Raw genomic sequence first — 18,831 nt, forward strand, 5'->3', positions numbered from 1 at the left:
TGCAAAGTCTATGGTGCGTAAAAAGTACAAAGTTAGTTAAAAAGGAACCTTCCGAGTGACCTAGAAGGATGAAACTTCAGACACAGACACTAGAGGTGTGTACCAGTGTGGGAACACCGGCGGAGCTGAGTTACCTCACCCACAGGAAGCGGGTGCATAGGGTCGAAGTAGTGTCGGGTTTCGTCACGCAGGTCGATGGTGCTTGGAGCTGAAGATGCTGCAGGCGGCTCGATGTGAAGAGTTCCGGTGGATCCAAGGGTGGATCTGAAGAGGTAAAGACCTGAAAGCAGAGGGGACAATGTTCAAAGTCACTAGCCAGTGACTACCGTGGAACCAGAGTGGAACCAGGCGATGTCGGGTGCAAACAGGCGTCGAGGTGTAGCTTCTCTCTGCAGCCATGTGGATACGAGGGGTTGAAGACATCCAGGAGTCGGTCACGAGCTGTCCCACGCAGGCTTCTCGCTGTTGGCGGTGTCGGCGACTTGATAGAAGCAAACAGGCCTTGGCTAATGCAAGCCACGCAGGAATCGAAAAAGGCTTGTTACTCGGACCAGCAAGGTCAGAGCAGGTACTCCTTTTTACAGGAGCAAGGGCAAGTCTGGAGCAACCAGACCCGCAGTGAAAGTTGTAGGTTTCGTCGCCAAGATGGCCACTAGCCGCGTGGCAAGTGGACGGTTAGGCGCGACAAGTGGCACGATGCAAAAGGGCCCCACGCAGATCGTGGAGATGCTGGGGGGCTGATCTTCGGTGCAAGGGCTGCTCGAGGTTAGGGCTTCTCAAACCCCAAAGCACAACGTCGAGGGTGCCTCTGATGCTGCGCAGTCAGCATCTCGGGGGTCTTCCAAGATGTCCGGTCCCACGTCTCTCGGTGCCTCCATGGGTCCCTTCTTTGCAGGGACTGTGGATCGGGCTGTGAGAAGTCTGGGAGTCTGGGTCTTGTCAGGCTCTGGGCTCGGACTCCGGCGGGAGGCGGCGGCAAAGCAGACGTCGAGTTGCTGGTTGGTGCCTGTGTTCACAGGGTGGTCACTCCTTGGCCACAAGGGAGATTCTCTTCCGTCTTCTGAGCAGCAGAATGTCGAAGTCCAGTCTTCTTCTGTATTTCAAGTTGATTCAGGATGATCTGAAGTCTCAGGACACAGCTCCCACTCTTATTCGAATCTGGGGGGCCGGATCACCTACTAGGTCCCTCCTCTGGGTGGAACCAGGAAGGGGGGTGGTTACACCCCCTTTCCTTTGTCCAGTTTCGCACCAGGACTGGGGCTGGAAAGCCCCAGCACCGGTTTGAACTGGCCTATGCACAGGGACACCTTGTGTGCCCCAGGCATGTCTGTTTCTTTTCAGCCCTGTCCTACCCAATACACAAAATCCTGTCTGGAGTGGTGCTAGCACCTCCCCAGGCAGGAAACCCTTTGTCCAAGCTGCCCTCGCTGGAAGGACTCCCAGCAGCAGGAGGTCAGACTTGTGTTTGTGGTGGCAGCATCCATTTTGTGATGCTAAGGCTCTGTTTAACTTTAACCGGGGTTCAGGCTAGGTACATGTCGTGTCCCTCTAGAAGGGTGGAATGCTACCCCCGTTGCCAGAACTGGCGAGGGGGTAGTATTCCAATTCGTATGACACCTTACTCGACATGTTTTGATAAAGCCAAACCTAAGATAGCATTTAACCGCGAGGTTCATAATGCACTTAAGAGTATATGGTATGGCAATATCATGAAACAGCTAAAGGACGTGGTTCCTAAAGCTGCAGACAGGCTCAGCTCATGCCAGAGCACCATCTCACATATTTCCAAGCACTCTGCCTCCAGGATTGATGAGGCCTTCCATAGGAGTGACTGATAGGAACATATGTGTCCATTTTAGGTTAGGTATAGGCATACTACACCTAAGTAAGGGGTGGTTACACCGACTTACCCCAGCTGAGTGATCAGCCAGTTGTGTCAAATATGGAGGCCAGGCCAGGGGTGGCACAATACATGCTGCAGCCCCTGGTAGGCCTTGGAAGCACCTATGCCCTGGGTACCTGGGTACACTGTTACAGGGGCCAATAAGGTGAACCAGTTCCAATTTCGTTATGCACCTAAAGTACATGGGTTACAATTTAGAGAGAGAACAGCAGGCTGTGGGTCTGATTAGCAGGTCCACAGCCACATTAAGTCATAAACCAGTGAAGCAAAAAAGAAACAATTTGGGGTGACCATAGGATAGCAGACCCTACTCTCCTACACTGATGATGTCCAAGTGTGGACGAAACACGTTGGCCTATTGATTTGTTACTATATGGTGTGGATAACAATTTGCAAGGTTTTTTAAATAAACCACAGTTTGAAATTCATCAGAGACTGCCTATGAACCTTTTTTTGCACAAGACCATTACTTGAATAATAGATTTGTTAACATTGTGAACCGAGGCGCTCCTTTCAGGATAGGTTATGATAATTTGTATTCTATACATGCAACGTATGCAAATGCTCAAGTAATTTTAATATATATTACATCTGATTAGATCTGCTGAAGCCATCTTGTTCATATGTAGAGGTTAGTAGTAAATTAACGATAGGGAAAAACACCTACAGTTACAATCAGCAATAGACAATGGTGCTTTACGTAATAAAATGTGCAGTTCTCCTGATGGTGCAATGATGGCCCCATCATGAGAGGAGATGTGTTTGTTGTAAAAGAGGAAAACTGCTACTGCTGCTCTTATAACCTGCATGACACAGACAGAGCAGTTCAGGAAGGGGATTACTGAGCGAGTCTTTTAACTCTCACTGGCATCTCTGAACTCAACTCTTGGCTCTGACAAGCTCTGTATCAATCAAGCAATCATTTGTAAAGCGCACATTTGTAAAGCTCACTACATACCCGTGAGGCTCTCAAGGCGCTGGGGAGGGGCGGGGGGGCGCTACAGATCGAACAGCCAGGTCTTCAGTATCCTACTGAAAGTCAGCAGGTCTTGGGTCTGTCGTAGGCTCAATGGGAGGGTGTTCCATGTCTTGGCGGCGAGGTGGGAGCAGGATCTACTGCCGGTGGTTGTTCTTCGGATGTGCGGGACGGTGGTGAGGAAGGGCAACAAACACAACACTGCACACACCTTAGAGACAGGCTTGAAATATATGTCTTGTTAAGTTGTCTTCAGTTATCTGATTTTTCTCTGTATTTTATAGCACACAGCTACCTTTCGTATGGTTTTGCTTCACTCTTTTCTGGCTGGAGTGTGTTCTCATTCTGTTCCTGACCAGGCTAGGTCAGAACCCACAAACAGTTCTGGCCAGAATGTGCAAAGCAGCCCCACACTGCAGGGGACTGACACTCGAGAGGGCCACTGGGGCACAGTTTGGTGATTGCATCCCAGCCTGCTCAGAAAGCAGCCGCCTTGCCTGCAGCCCACAGGGAAATGTCAGAGAGTCCTAATGGCCTGTCCGGACCTGGTTTCTGGATTCTCTTGTAGGTCTGGGTGATGCTGGTCCGGGCCGGGTTGCTGAATTCTCTTGTAGTTCTGGGTGTGGCCGGTCCGGGCCTGCTTACTGGATTCTCTTGTAGGTCTGGGTGACGCTGGTCCGGGCCTGGTTGCTGGATTCTCCTGTAGCTTGGGGTGACGCCGGTCCGGGCCTGGCTATTGGATTCTCTTGTAGGTCTGGGTGACGCCGGTCCAGGCCTGGTTGCTGGATTCTCATGTAGCTACAGGTGTGGCCGGTCCAGGCCTGGCTACTGGATTCTCTTGTAGGTCTGGGTGACGCTGGTCCAGGCCTGGTTGCTGGATTATCTTGTAGCTCTGGGTGACGCCAGTCCAGGCTTGGCTACTGGATTCTGTTGTAGGTCTGGGTGACGCTGGTCCGGGCCTGGCTGTTGGATTCTCTTGTAGCTCTGGGTGACGCTGGTCCGGGTCTGGCTACTGGATTCTATTGTGGCTCTGGGTGACGGCGGTCCGGGCCTGGTTACTGGATTCTCTTGTAGCTCTGGTTGACGTCAGTCCTGGCCTGGTTGCTGGATTATCTTGTAGCTCTGGGTGACGCCAGTCCAGGCTTGGCTACTGGATTCTGTTGTAGGTCTGGGTGACGCTGGTCCGGGCCTGGCTGTTGGATTCTCTTGTAGCTCTGGGTGACGCTGGTCCGGGCCTGGCTACTGGATTCTATTGTGGCTCTGGGTGACGCCGGTCCGGGCCTGGTTACTGGATTCTCTTGTAGCTCTGGTTGACGTCAGTCCTGGCCTGGTTGCTGGATTATCTTGTAGCTCTGGGTGACGCCAGTCCAGGCTTGGCTACTGGATTCTCTTGTAGTTCTGGGTGACGCTGGTCCGGGCCTGGCTGTTGGATTCTCTTGTAGCTCTGGGTGACGCTGGTCCGGGCCTGGCTACTGGATTCTATTGTGGCTCTGGGTGACGCCGGTCCGGGCCTGGTTACTGGATTCTCTTGTAGCTCTGGTTGACGTCAGTCCTGGCCTGGTTGCTGGATTATCTTGTAGCTCTGGGTGGCGCCAGTCCAGGCTTGGCTACTGGATTCTGTTGTAGTTCTGGGTGTCGCCGGTCCGGGCCTGGTTACTGGACTCTCTTTTAGTTCTGGGTGTCGCCGGTCCGGGCCTGGTTGCTGGATTCTCTTGTAGGTCTGGGTGTCGCCGGTCCGGGCCTGGTTGCTGGATTCTCTTGTAGCTCTAGGTGTCGCCGGTCCGGGCCTGGTTGCTGGATTCTCTTGTAGTTCTGGGTGACGCCGGTCCGGGCCTGGTTACTGGATTCTCTTGTAGTTCTGGGTGACGCCGGTCCGGGCCTGGTTGCTGGATTCTCTTGTAGTTCTGGGTGACGTCGGTCTGTGCCTGGCTACTGGATTCTCTTGTAGCTCTGGGTGACGTCGGTCTGTGCCTGGCTACTGGATTCTCTCACAGACCGGGGTGATGCCGGAAAGACAGAATGGCTAGTCAGGTCCTGGTTACAGGCTTCTCTTGTAGATCAGGCTGATGACAGTCTGGGCCTGGCTACGGGAATCTCTCACAGACCTGGGTGATACCAGAGTGTCAGAATGGCCAGTCCGGGCCTGGTTACAGGATTCTCTCACAGACTTGGGTGATGCCAGAGTGATAGAATGGCCAGCCCAGGCCTGGTTACGTAATTCACTTGCACATCGGGATGATGCCAGTCCGGGCCTGGTTACTGGATTCTCTTGTCGATCTGGGTTTTGCCAGCTCTGGCCTGGTTACGGAATTCTTTTGCAGACGGGTGAGTGACAGTCTGGGCCTGGTTATATTATTCTCTCGCACATTGGGGTGGTCTCAGAGTGTCAGAAGGGCCAGTCCAGGCCTGGTTACTGGATTGTCTCACAAACTGGGGTGATACCAGAGGGTCAGAATGGCCAGTCCAGGCCTGGTTACTGGATTCTCTCACAGACTGGGGTGATGCCGGAGAGACAGTCCAGGCCTGGTTATGGAATTCGCTTGTAGATCGGAGAGATACAGTCTAGGCTAATTTACGGGATTCTCTCACCAGACCAGGAGATGCCAGAATGTCATAATGGCCAGTCCAGGCCTGGTTATGGAATTTGCCTGTAGATCAGGGAGTTGAAAGTCTGGGCCTCGTTACAGGATTCTTTCACAGACCGGGTGGTGCCAGAGTTACCGAGTTGCCAGTCCGGGCCTAATTGTCGGATTATCTCACAGACCGGGGCGATGACATGAGACATCTGACCTTCCGTGCTGTGTACCGGTTACAGATTCAGGACTACTTGTCAAGTCTGAACAGGTTATCCAGTAAATGCTTCTACGGCTGTAGTTTCACTTTTCTCACTACTAATAGTGCAGGACTGGAAGAACCAGAATGCAAAGCAAAGAAAAAACTCAGGATGAGCTACTCACAGCTGACATGGGATAACTTCAGATCCTGAGGGGTGGTGCTCGCGTCCGCACGCAGCTACAATAAGGACATGAATTATACAGCCATTAATTGTAGTTCATATTTTGGAAGGATTCCTACTACCTGAGTAAGGGCAGTGGTTAAGTTGTGCCGGTGGGTTCTGGTATGCACCACCAGTAGGTTTTTTCAGAGGACAGCATGCAACCAATGGTTGCATTCATCACCTTCACAGTTTAGTGAGTCAACTGCACGCAGACTATGACCTATCCTCTTAATAATAACAGAAACACTTCAGAGGGGAGCTGACACACTAGTCAGTGAGGGCTGTGAATTTAATTATTCTTCACACTCTCTGCACTCTGATTGGATCACCGATGGCTCTTGTTTCCAGATGAAAGAGTTTTGGGCACCGCACTAATTTCTTTACAAACTGATGAGGGAGTAAGGTGTGTTTGGATACAATGCAGGAGAGGGCATGCACGTCATGAGTAATAGAACACTTGCAAACCAAATGCCATCCTGGCATAAATATAAACAAGCATTGGCATAGCAAATAGGTCTGGCATTTGCTGAAAAGGCGTTTGGCTTTGTCAATGCTTGTTTTGTTTTGGCATGATTTATGCAAAACTTTAATTTTAAAGAAACTGGTGGGACCTCATCATTCAAAAAAAGTACAAATATTTTTTCGGGGGTCTCAAACAGTACTAATTGTCATTGTATTCCCTGGCACTGATGGGGGGCTACTTTGTGTCGATGAGTTCCTTATAAAAGAACAGAATGCTGTCACTCACAGTGAAGTTAGCCTTTGGCTGAAGTGGGCGGGCTGATGCACTGGCCTATGCTGTAGTTGGAGGAATAAAACCGTGAATGAAAAATTAGAAACCAATGGATTACAAGGGCTGGCTGAAACTCTCCCATAAGCAGTGGCCAAACAGGGAGGGAACGTAGGGGCACAACGTGCCCATTCTTGTTAGGTCGAGCCTGGGCAACGCATGCGCTGCTTTGCGAGGCATGCTGTATTCAGGTATGGACTTGAAGCTCCACCCATTTTGTGCCCATATTTCCAATTAGCTCCTGTACCTGCCCTTTCAAAATGGTTTCTTTTGATTCATGAATAGGCTTAGCAGTCCCTCCTTAGTATTGTCTTTCCTACATTAATAACCTCCCATGAGGACTGGCCTTTTTAGGTCTCGCCTAGGCAGCACGCATGTGCTGCTCTAGGAGAGGGCCTTTATCAATCAGTCTTCCCTTTTCAAGCACTCGCACTCGTGCTTGTGGCGGCATCCACCTTGCGGGAGCAAGCAGCGGCACGCAAGCGGATCGCTCCCGCTCCCATTTGGTGGATGACGCCACAAGTAAGAGTGCGAGTGCTTGAAAAGCGAAGAACTGTTGTCTTTATCTTTATTACATACTGTTCTGGGACTTTTTGGGTACATTTGAACAGGTTTGTACAAATGCAACCATCTTCTAAGTCGTTTTGTCTGCGTTTCATATGTAATTGTGTTTTCAAAGCCTTTGTGCGTGTTTCAGCCACGGCCAAGGGTCCAACATCATGTGACCTCGGCCTCTCTGCAATTTATTTATTTTATTTATTTAAAACACTTGTATAGCGCGGCTGTCACCTTGCAGGTATCCTGGCGCTGGAGAATACTCTTAAATGCGGGTACTGAGATTAATTGGCAGATAGATAGGATTAGGGAAAAAGCCAGGTTTTGAGACGTTTTCGGAAGGGAAGTAATTGAGGTGTTTGGCGGATGTCAAGGGGCAGATTGTTCCACAGTTTTGCAGCTGCGACTCTGAAGGATCTACCCCCAGTCCTGACCTTGTTGAATCTAGGAACTGTGACAAGGCAGGCATAGGCAGAGCGGAGCGTTCTGGTGGGAGTGTACCAAGAGAACATGGCTTGCAAAGGTCTGGGTCCAATTCCATGCAAAGCCTTAAAGACGAGGCAGAGGGCTTTGAAGGCCACTCGTTGTCTGAGAGGGAGCCAGTGCAACTCGACCAAGGCCGCTGTGGCAGAGGACCTCCTGGTCCAGCCCAGAGCTAGTTTGGCGGCAGCTGACTGAACTCTTTGGAGTCGGTCCAGCAGCACGACTGGGGACTCAAGTAATAGTGCGTTACAATAGTCCAGGCGACTAAGAATGGTACACCGGACTATTAACGCTCGAGCTTGTGCGGGGAGGAGTGGCATGATCTTGCGCAAAGAGCGCAGTAGGGCTGAGCAGATCCCCACTGTTTTTGCAACCTGGGATTCCATACTCAGCTTGTTATTCATCGTGACACCCAAGTTGCGAACAATGGTGACTGGCTGTGGTTTTTCTGGTGCTTCCGGGGGCCAAAATTCGGTAGGGAATAGGCGTGGAATTCGGCTTCCAGCGCAAAACAAAACCTCAGTTTTGGAGGAGTTGAATTGCAGGGAGTTAATATGCAGCCAGCCAGCCGTCTCTCTTAGGCAGTCGTGAAATGATGTTAGAGAGATGGATTCATCTCCCTCCCAAGAGAGAATGAGCTGGGTGTCGTCCGCATAGTTGATGGCTTTTACCCTATGGGACTTTATTAACGCGATCAGGGGCTTAAGGTACACGTTAAAAAGAATGGGGCTGATAGCCGACCCCTGGGGCACCCCGTGAGGCACCGAGGTAGAGGCGGATTGGAAAGGGGGGAGGGACACAGCCTGCTTCCTGTCCCGTAGATATGAGTGGAACCATAGCAGAGCCGTACCATCCACTCCCGCCTCCCAGAGTCTCTTCAACAGAATCCCATGGTTAACCGTATCGAATGCGGCAGACAGGTCCAGTAAGATCAAGGCTACTGCCTGGCCCCTGTCTGCACGCATACGAAGATCTTCCATGGCTGTCAGGACAGCCGTTTCGGTGCCATGCGCTGGACGGAAACCGAATTGGACATCGTCCAGGATGTGATTCTGCTCCAGGCGTTGAGAGAGACAGGAACTCACCCATCGTTCGGTGATCTTTGCCGGGAATGGCAAGAGGGAAATAGGCCGATAGTTCGACAGGCACTCTGGGTTTAAGGAGGGTTTTTTCAGCAGCGGGGTGACAAGAGCATGTTTCCAAGGAGTTGGAACAAATCCGCAACCCAAAGATTGGTTGCAAATCCTGCGCAGGGTGCCGAAGAGTTCTGTTCCAAAACTTTTCCAGATTTTTGGAGGCAGAGGGTCGAGAGGGGAGCCCGAAGTGAACCCAAGCGCCAAACTGTCAAAGTCGGTTTCTGAAATGGGGGGAAATTCCCGCAACCTTTCTATGGGGAGGTGCCCGGTGTGAATCTGGTCAAGGACGGTGATGCCGGTCCCAGGGCCTGCGTGGTTGGAACTGTCCAGTGGTAGGGACGTGTTCAGGTTGTGGATGATGGTCTCAATTTTATTTTTAAAAAATAATGCGAGATTGTCGCAAAGTGCTTGTGTGGGTGGGGTAGTATTTTTGGCACTGTCAGGTTGGGTAAGATTATTGAGAATCTGAAAGATACTCTTCGAGCCATTGGTAGCGTTAGCTATGGTGGAGCAAAAGTAGTTAGCCTTGCTATGATCAATAGCAGTTTTATATGCCCGTAGTTTGTTTTTCCAAAGTGACTTATTGCTGTCGGAGTATCCTTGCCTCCATTTCCTCTCCGCTTGTTTGCATGCTAGTTTGAGGACTTTCAAGGCGTCGTCAAACCAGGGGGCTGGTGCTCTGCTCTTAGGTTTGCATTTTTTCTCGGGGGCGAAGGAGTCAGAAGTAGAGGATAGCTACTCTATCCAGAAGGCTTTGTAGTTGTCCTCCACCGAGTTAGTGGGGGAAAAGCTGTTTTCCACAGTAAATACGGTGCCGGCTGATCTTAATTTATCCAGAGCTTTCCAGTCTCTGTACAGAAATATGGGAGAGGCACTATAAGGCGGCCTTTTGGCATCATTGCTGGTTATGAAAAATTTAATGAGCGCGTGAACACCTGCGGTCTGGGTAACACGCGCAGTGATCTGTATTTTTTATGCATTGCCTGTGTTGCTTCTTTCAAACCCCAACCAACACTTCTCTGTTTATCTGCCCTCTTTCCCCACAAGCCCTCACCGTTTGCACTTGCACACGCTGCCTCCCACCCCGTCTTCATGGGGTGCATATGCAGCAGTGTGCCTTTTATCAGCACAGCACCTGCTTCACGGCCACCGGCCCATTACGCTTCAAGTTTCATGAAGCGTATCAGGCGTGAAGTCAGTGCCATGTTGCTAAAAGAAAGGTGCAAGCCGCTCCCTCCGACTTCAAAACAGGGGTTTAACAGGAACATATTCTTTTTTTTGTTTACAAGACAGATATTTGCCAGGATACCGATCAGACGCTGAATTTTAACTGGTTCCAGTGCAATAGGCACTTCTGTGGATGCGTGTGCGGACACATGCCTTTTATCAGCACAGCCACCAACTTACCATGCCTCATGTTTCATGAAGCACAGCGGCAGTGAAGTGGGCGCTGTGTTGCTAAAATGTAGGCGTGCAGCCGAATCTTCCAACTTATACATAAAATACCGCTGCAAAACGAATATATCTATTTAGGTACAAGTAAAAGGTTATTTTATTTAAAAAAACTTGCAAACTTAATTACCCAGTAACTCACAATGAAGGATAGGAATTTATGAATGAAAAACAGTGAGAACAGCATTTATGCAAAGGAACACATATTTGCGAAATTTAAACCAAACGCAGCTCCAAAAATCACACAACTTCCGCTATCCAGGTAGAACCATTGGCGCCACGAACTCTCCTTCCTAGTTAGTTCATTTGTTGCAGTTTGACTTTGCGTCGACAACACACTGACGTCAGGCTACTGTCAGTGCTTGCCATAAGAGAATATATCCTTTATCGACCTTGCACAGAACACTGCTGCATGAACAGTCATGACCACTAGAGGGAGAAACCTACATAAGCAGGGCCAATAGCTTAGTGAAAATGCATTGGATTGCAGGTTAACAGGTCCCTAGTTCAAATCCGGGTGTCCCCTTCTGGTTATTTTTGGAGAGCTACGGAATTATGTTTATTTTTTAATCTGTGGCCAAAAACTTCACATTTTGCTGCAACACACTTTCTATTTAATTTTGTCCTAGGGTACACTATATTGCATTATATCTACAGGTAAAACCACCATGATTCAAAAAAGAAAGTGTGCTTCTGTGCACATATATATGCATTAACAAAATAGCAAGTTTGGGTTCCTCCAACTGGCTCCGCTCCCTTTTCAGTGACGTGAACCCTCAGTGAGGACACCCACGCTTCCATTACAGCAAGACTTTCCCTCTAGTGAGTCTGGTGACAGCTGTGCCCATGTCCTGGAAGTGGCAGAGATGGAATGCACTGAGGCCGGTGTGGGCACCGGGTGGCAGGACAAGGGAGACATGACTCGGGCTGTGCACGTCAAGCGCCGTCTTGGAGAGAGGCTCGAGTGCCTCTCACACACACTATCGCGCTCCCTCTTAAGCAGCACACATACAGTCTGTATGTGTGCTGCTTAAGAGGGAGCGCGATAGTGTGTGTGAGAGGCACTAACAGTCAAACAACACACAGGCAGACACACATCGACAGGCAGAGAGACGGACGCCCACTCAGAGAGATGGGTGCAAGCAATCGCGTGTGCATCAATAGCACACCAGCAGGAATCTGTGCACGCACAACCTCACACTTTCACACACACAGACCACAAACTCACAGGCACAAACACACACAAGTCAAAAGGCACAAATCCTCACCTACACAAACGGGAAAATAAGGGCAGCCCTCACCCAAGAGGGTCACGGAGTTTGGAGTTCAGATGCAAACATTTTTTTTACAGATCGGAGGTTAGGAAATTGAGTACAATCAAAACTGTACTAGCAGCATGGGTTATTTACAGTGCTTAAACACTGAAGCATGAATGTAAGCGCTAAAAAAAAGTGTATCCTGCCAGTGAGGATTAGGCCACAAGTGTCTCATATCATACGTGTTGTTACCTGCCATTTATTTTGCAATAGAAGAAATGCATTGATAATGCGGAATGATTGTCCGACATATTTCGGTAAAAGTGACTACATCTATTTACATTATTTAAAAGTGCACATGATAATGTGTCCTATTAGAAACTGCCTTTTGTGAAAGGTTGATGTCTGCGCAGCCTGGGCAGGGATTAGAGAGCAGGGCTTGGGGGTGCGTGGGGGTGCTGGCAGCGTTTGATATCGATGAGAACTGCCACAGAAGCACACAGACACACACAGTGCAGGCACTCACACACTCGCGCACAACACTGGTGACGTCATCAGGGCTCGAGTCGGGGTAGCACGCATGTGGACGGTGTCCCCCCCACTTGTTTTACTGGGAGCTCGATAACTGGAGCAAATGGAGCCACACATTCACTCTTTGGCCTCTCTGGGGCGGTATCGGAGCTCATTCAGAACGCTGCTCACGCGCTGGCTTCCCTGATGCAATCGCATCTAAGGGGTGAGCGAGGGGAGGCAATGAGTCTGACAGTGCAAGCCACCTTTCGTGACGTCACTTCCGGTGGTGACGTCAGCGTCCCCCCACTTCTTTTTTTAGGACTTGTGCCCTGCGTCAAATGAACACGCACATGGGGCCTTATTTATGAAGGCCTTGCGCCACCGGTGCGTCACTTTTTCCCATGTTAAAAGTGACGCACCGGCAGCGCAAGTCCTTCATAAATAAGGCCCATGGTTTGAAAGCTAATCTAGGACAGAGTACTTAAGGCTGCACAGATCCCCCCGTTCTGCTTGCTGCCGGTCTCTCTCCGTGTGTCCAGGGTCACACAGAGAGCTGAAGAGCCCTGTACTACCCCGATCTGTTGGGATATGAGCGGTCCTCTTCCAGTGCAGGTCACACACAGCCTGTTCCTCAGGTCTTGTGAAACCCGAGAAGTGGCCAATGACCAATGCACACAGACCTGGGCCGACAAGACCCGGCACTTCACCGGCACCGCATGTGCACGACTCCACAGGGCTAGATCGGCCCCTGCTGTCGGTCACGGTGTGAGGCGGGCCCTCTCCACCCCTGTGAAGCCGAGGAAGCCCTGGTGAACTTCAGAGGAGCGCTGCTGGATTCTCAGCAGTAACTCCATATTGGGGAACACAGAGGCTCAATGTGCCTAGAAACCCCTCGGGAGCAGAGAGGCGCTGTGCTGCGCTGGTAGTCATACCTAACCGGAGCCTGCCAAGCTACATATGTAGATATGTGGCATTGCAATTCAATGGCTGCGACTCTCAGAATGTCTCATGTAGGACTGACAGATCGTTCCTGTACAACAAACACGATGCATCCGGTACAGAGCTTTCCTTTTACAAATCGTGGTCATTAAGTGTGTTAGTGAAAGCAGGCCCAAAAAATATAATATTTATTTATAAAGTTTTATATAGCGCGAACCAGATCCCAGACAATATCAGAGCGCTTTACATTAGGAAGGAAAGGAATGACAAGAATGCAAAAACAACATAAGGTAGGGATAAAAACTAGAATGATCACAGTTTACACGCACAAAACACAAAGGTGGTTATATTAAACAATAGTAAAGGTTCATAGTATGTCGTAAAGAAGCATGGTCGTAAATGAAGGTACCATGAAAGTAGGCACAATGTCATCAGGCAGGAGAGCCTAGCCCACTCACGGAAGGAATTTATTCTTGAGGAATCTTTTGACTTCCAGTTTGAAGACCGCTGTTGAAGAGATTCTGCGTACATCCGGTGGTAGCGAGTTCCATATCTTTCAGGCAGCGCCAGAGAAGGCTCTGTGACAAGTGCTCTTTTTGCTGAGGATAAGTGGTTTCAAGAAGAAAGTAGTGGCGCTTCTTGAGGCTCTTACACCACAAGATAGTTAGTTTTTGTGCCAGGTATCTAGGAGTATTGAAGTGGATAGCTGTGTGCGTCATAATGGCAATCTTTAACTGTATTCGTGCTTCATAGGGGAGCCAATTTAAAGATTTTAAGACTGGCGATATGTGCTCATTGCGTTTGGTGCTTGTAACCAGTCTAGCTGCAGCATTCAGTGATGCTCGTCGTGGAGCCAGGGTGTATTTGGGAAGGCCACAGAGGGTAGCGCTGCCGTAATCTAGCCTCGGTAGGACAAGCGCTTAAGTGGAAGGAAAGGTTTGATATTTCTGAGAGTCCTCATCAAGTGGTTTGCACCCTTGCATTTATTGCTGATATGATTTTTCATATTCAGGTGCTTGTCCATGGTGACTCCTAGAGATTTGGCTGAGTATACGATGAGAGGAGAGCAGTTGAAAGCAGTGAGGTGATTCAACCAGAGGTCTATCTTGGGGTTTTTGAGGTGTTGAGCAGGAGCTGGTTCTCAGTGAACCAGAAAGACTGGAACTCCCATGGTGCACTTTTAAAAACATGAATGCCCAGGCCTGGCAATACATCCAAAGTGTCTTCTGTAAAGATATGCCTTCTTTTTAGCAGTGCAGTGGCAACAAATGAAGGACTGAATGCTGAAAGAATCAAACATTCACCCCCAGTCAAGAGATTTGGGGTAAATCCATTGTTCTTTTGCTCACTAGGCCACCCCAGTTTGTACCCAGCCATATGCAAAAAAGTCTTGACCAGGGCACGAGTCCTAAAAAAGAAGTGGGGGGACGCTCCAAGTTAGGTGGTGTCACCGGAAGTGACATCACGTCAGGAAGTGACTTCACAAAATGTAGTATCCTCTAATAAACAAAGGTTACAATGCGATGGGAGCAGGTTCAAAGGGCAAAGCAGAATGTTTACGTTGGAATTCGTCACCGTATTGACACTCAAAGGAGTGGGGAAATTAAAGCTGCGCATGTTCGGTGCGTATTTATTGCCCACTGTAAATTTGCCGGTCTCCATCTGAAATGCGTGAATCCATACTGTCCTTTTCTAATATACGGCCACGAGCGCCAGTCTGTTATACTGAACTGATCCATTAACGTGAAACAACTTAAAGAGCTCTGTTCCCCCTCTCTCGACAATAGGAGGTGAGGTTTGGTGAGTGCTGAGCGCACACGCAGGTGCAGACTCGGGTACCAGGTCTATCTTTTGGGCCGGGGGGACGGCGCCCACCCGGTAAAATAAGTGGGGGGGACATCGTCCACCCGCGTGGCACCCCGACTCGAGCCCTGGTCTTGACCTTGCTCCTCATATGAACACTCCAGCTCGAAATGAGAGTTCAGGCGCTGGACTGGAAACAAGCATCCTGGGACCGGTTTTGGGGTAACACCCCTCATCAGCAAGGCTATTTTGAATCCAGTGGCGCAGTGAGCCTGGGACCCACGACTAGGCATAGCTGTCCCACTTAGGGAGAAAAGTGCTACAGCAACCACCAATGAATGTCAGGTCAGCGTGTCGCAACAGCTAGAACTAGACACGTGACCTGTGTTTAGCCAGTCACAGAGCCGGCAGTGCCACTTGGCCCACTCAAGTCATATCTTCCTACATTTCCAAAATATCTGGCAGGAAGTCGGACATAAACATACAACCAAACCTAAAACGTGAAAGAAGTAAAATCACAGTAGACATGGTGCTCCCACAGATGCAGGGGCATGTGACACTGCCTCTGTGACACTGACACCTTTGCTGCTTCGGTGCATTCATTTAAGATTCCCTTAGCCCAGGCTTACTGTTATGTCCTATGCTTTCTACTCCTGGCTGCTCCTCAGCCCCACTCAATCTAACTGATCACTCATTCAAAGCATGCACACACACCCAACATTCTGTGACATCACATTCATGCAGGCTGAGTAGCCAGGACTAGAAAGCATGGGTTAAAACACTTACAAGAAAGGACAGAATCCAGTCTAGATGCATTGTGGGAACTGTAGTGACCCAGTCTCCTTAAGACTGGGTTCAACTGCAGGACCGACAACCTCAGCGCACAATAAAAAACTCAAACCTGGTTACATGTCCAGAAGCTGGATTGCTGGTCCGCATGGCCCCCATCAAAGTGAAGACACACTGCATTTCCCAGAATGCATTGCCACTAAAAGCACAGCCTAAAGTAAGAATAGATCCCTTGTGCTGTGAAGTCAGAGGTTTGCTGCCAAGATCTCAAGATTGTCAGTGTGCTGTGTGAGTACTTTACCATAGCGTGTTTCTTCCTTTGCATCCTGGGTTGAGTAGTCCTATGTTTATAATGGGAAACCAAAGACACGTTCCGAAAATACAGAGGATAACACAGTAGTAAACCAGCTAGTCTTGGTGGACAAGTGGCCACGTTAGATCTCACCTGTGCATTCTGGGACTCGTAGTTTTCTTGTTTCCATTTTATGTGAATCCCCCCCATTTAAAGCGCTCCTGAGTGTCACGTTAGATATAAGAGCACATGACAGATATGACTCAACACACGTGCAGCGATGTCGCTGTCTCAGATGAGAGTGCGGGTCCAAACCCCTGGCTGCCCACTCCAGGCACACCCCCTGCCAGCTGCTCCCCGTGTCTGGAGGCGGCACGACACTCTGATTGGACCGCTGGGGTCAGAGGGCGAAGAACAGGCCAGAGCAGGGAGCTACGCCCAGCGGAACACATCGCTTCCAGGCGCTGGCTGGATTACCACGAACCATCGGCCACGGTGAGTAACGGCGATGGGACGGGCCAGAAAAGGAGGGGGTGGGGGATTATCAAGAAAAACGCGTTTTAGGCAGCACAAAATTGTGCTAAAACGCATATTATGCTCGCGGCCGAGGAGAGAGATGGTCTTATATCAGAAGCAGATTCCAAACTACTTAATAAGAAGCTCAGAGAATGTAACCTTAAAGACTAAAATCACAAGACATGGTCAGAAAGCAAACTTAATATTGGGTTTCCAGATCATGAGCTGGTACGTTTTATAAGCATAACAACCCGTTAAGAAGGAGATCCCCCCCCCCCCCCCGGCGCCCCAGCGTTCCTCTGGTGCCAAGAGGCAGCGCTCGCGTGTGCACACTCTCGTGTATGAATTCAACCAGCCAGGTTTTCCGTTGCATTCTGGTCCTTGTAGTCTCAAGTAAATCATAAAGTCGGAAATCCATGTCCCTGATTCATTTTTCAAGTGTAAAGGATGAGCAGTGCGCGCACAGAACAGGACACATTTAGGCGGGCTCTGAGACGGGCGGTGGTACTCTGGGGCATTCATAACTTACCTCTTCGTGCGATCGTTGTCCGACAAACAATGGACCTGGTGAACCTTCGTATTGAGCGCGGCAGAAAAACCCAAATAGCGACATGGACATAACCAGGCCTGGACATAACTGTTTGAGGTGTAGATGTGCATAAAATGTGCCACACAGACCGGGTCTCCTTCAAGGAGCTCGTCCCCAGCAGAGTAAAGACTCGCGGGTTCATTCGTTCACAAAATAAAAGCTCAGGAGGGATGAAGCCTCGAAGGCTGGGGTGATGCACGGTCGCCCCTTTTAATGTGAATATGTTTGTGAGCTGTTTTTTCTGTCCATATTGTCTTTACAAATGTGAGTTTGTGTGGGATGAGGCATTTCCAGTTCAGGGGGCACATCTGGAGTAATGCACCCTGCTTGGAGGTCACAGCTGGGGCACTGCGTCCAGCACTGAAGGCCACACCTGGAGTATTGCACCCGGCTAGATAGCCACATCTGGAGCACTGCTTCTGGCCCTGAATACCACATCTGGAGCACTGCTTCTGGCCCTGAAGGCCACATCTGGAGTAATGCACCCTGCTAGGAGGTCACAGCTGGGGCACTGCATCCAGAACTGAAGGCACATCTGGGTTAATGCACCTTGCTAGATGGCCACATCTGGAGCACTGCTTCTGGCTTTGATGGCCACATCTGGAGCACTGCTTCCAGCTCTGAAGGCCACATCTGGAGTAATGCACCCTGCTAGGAGGCCACCGCTAGAGCACTATGTTCAGCTCTAAAGGCCACATCTGCAGCACAGTGTCCAGGTCTGAAGGCCACATCTGGAGTTATGCACCCTGCTAGGAGGCCACAGCTGGGGCACTGCATCTGGCACTGAAGGCCACATCTGGAGCAATGCACCATGCTAGGAGGCCTCTACTAGTGAACTGCATCCAGCTCTAAAGGCCACATCTGGAGCACTGCTTCCAGCATTGTAGGGCACAACTGGAGTAATGCACCCTACTAGGAGGCCACAGTTGGGGCACTGCTTTCTGTTGTAGAGGCCACTATTGGGGCTCTGTGTTCAGCTCTGGAAGTTACATCGAGATTTCCGTGCTCGGTTCTGCACCCCAAATGTTCAGAAACTCAGAGGCACATTGGGGACTGTTGAGGCTCGCGGAGAGAGGGTTAATGGGGGAGCATGCGCAATGGTTTATGCAGTGTTTTTTGACCATATGTGAGCTGTGACTATTGAATGGCGTCGAAAGTCGGGCTAGACAACTATGCAGATGTTATGTTATCTGAAATTTATAACGCGTGCGGCTACTCCCAAGAGTGTCCAGACGCTAAAAATAAAGACTACCATAACAGCCGACAGAAATTCACCCTAACCACAGAACCGGAAAAGCCTAGAGCTGGAAAAGCCTCGTCTTCAGATTCCGCCTAAAGGTCAGGAGGTCGGGGATCTGTCGCAGTGGGGGAGGAAGGCGGTTGTATGTGTGGCTCCTTGCTTCCCGCACCTGCCAACCCATCTCATCCCTCCTCCCTCTTTTCTCTGTGAGCTCCTTGTCCCCCTTCCTGCTTGCTAGCCCCTCTTCACCCCCTACACAGGTGACTCACTACTTCACCAAAGCTGACACTGTAGACTCTTCTCTAACAGAAATGAGAAACAAGTGTCGCCCAGAGATGCCACTGAAGTCAAGCACCCTAGAAACAATGCATTCATCCCCATCATCCTTCAGGGAAAGGACAGCACTGGATTCCAGGATCTGGTGAAAGCCAGTGGCTCCGCTGGCTGCCCGTCGGATCCATCCCCCTTGCAAATATTCAAGAAAATTCTCCTGTGACCATGAGCAGCCCTCCCAACAATGAACATAACCAACCATTCTCCATCTGTGGGACTTTAAAAAACCATACTTCTGACCCTTAATCACGAAGAACAACCTGGACAC

The 18,831-nt window shown here is 50.0% G+C and overlaps 1 protein-coding gene across 6 annotated transcripts in view; it reads left to right on the forward strand.

Annotated features, from left to right (window-relative positions):
• LOC144828423 (alanine aminotransferase 2) overlaps nucleotides 1-18,831 on the forward strand; it is a 690,396-nt gene that overhangs the window by 321,581 nt on the left and 349,984 nt on the right. Inside the window, exon 1 of one of the 6 annotated variants that reach the window (XM_078686551.1) lies at nucleotides 16,148-16,380. The exons of the other annotated variants lie outside the window; for them this stretch is intronic. Coding sequence (XP_078542677.1) covers nucleotides 16,166-16,380 — 215 coding nt within the window. The 5' untranslated portion in view covers nucleotides 16,148-16,165. Of the gene's footprint in view, nucleotides 1-16,147; nucleotides 16,381-18,831 lie in introns of those variants that run through there. 6 annotated transcript variants of the gene reach the window in all.

This window comes from Lissotriton helveticus, chromosome 4_1, assembly GCF_964261635.1.
Source record: "Lissotriton helveticus chromosome 4_1, aLisHel1.1, whole genome shotgun sequence".
In the NCBI taxonomy this organism is placed as follows: domain Eukaryota; kingdom Metazoa; phylum Chordata; class Amphibia; order Caudata; family Salamandridae; genus Lissotriton; species Lissotriton helveticus.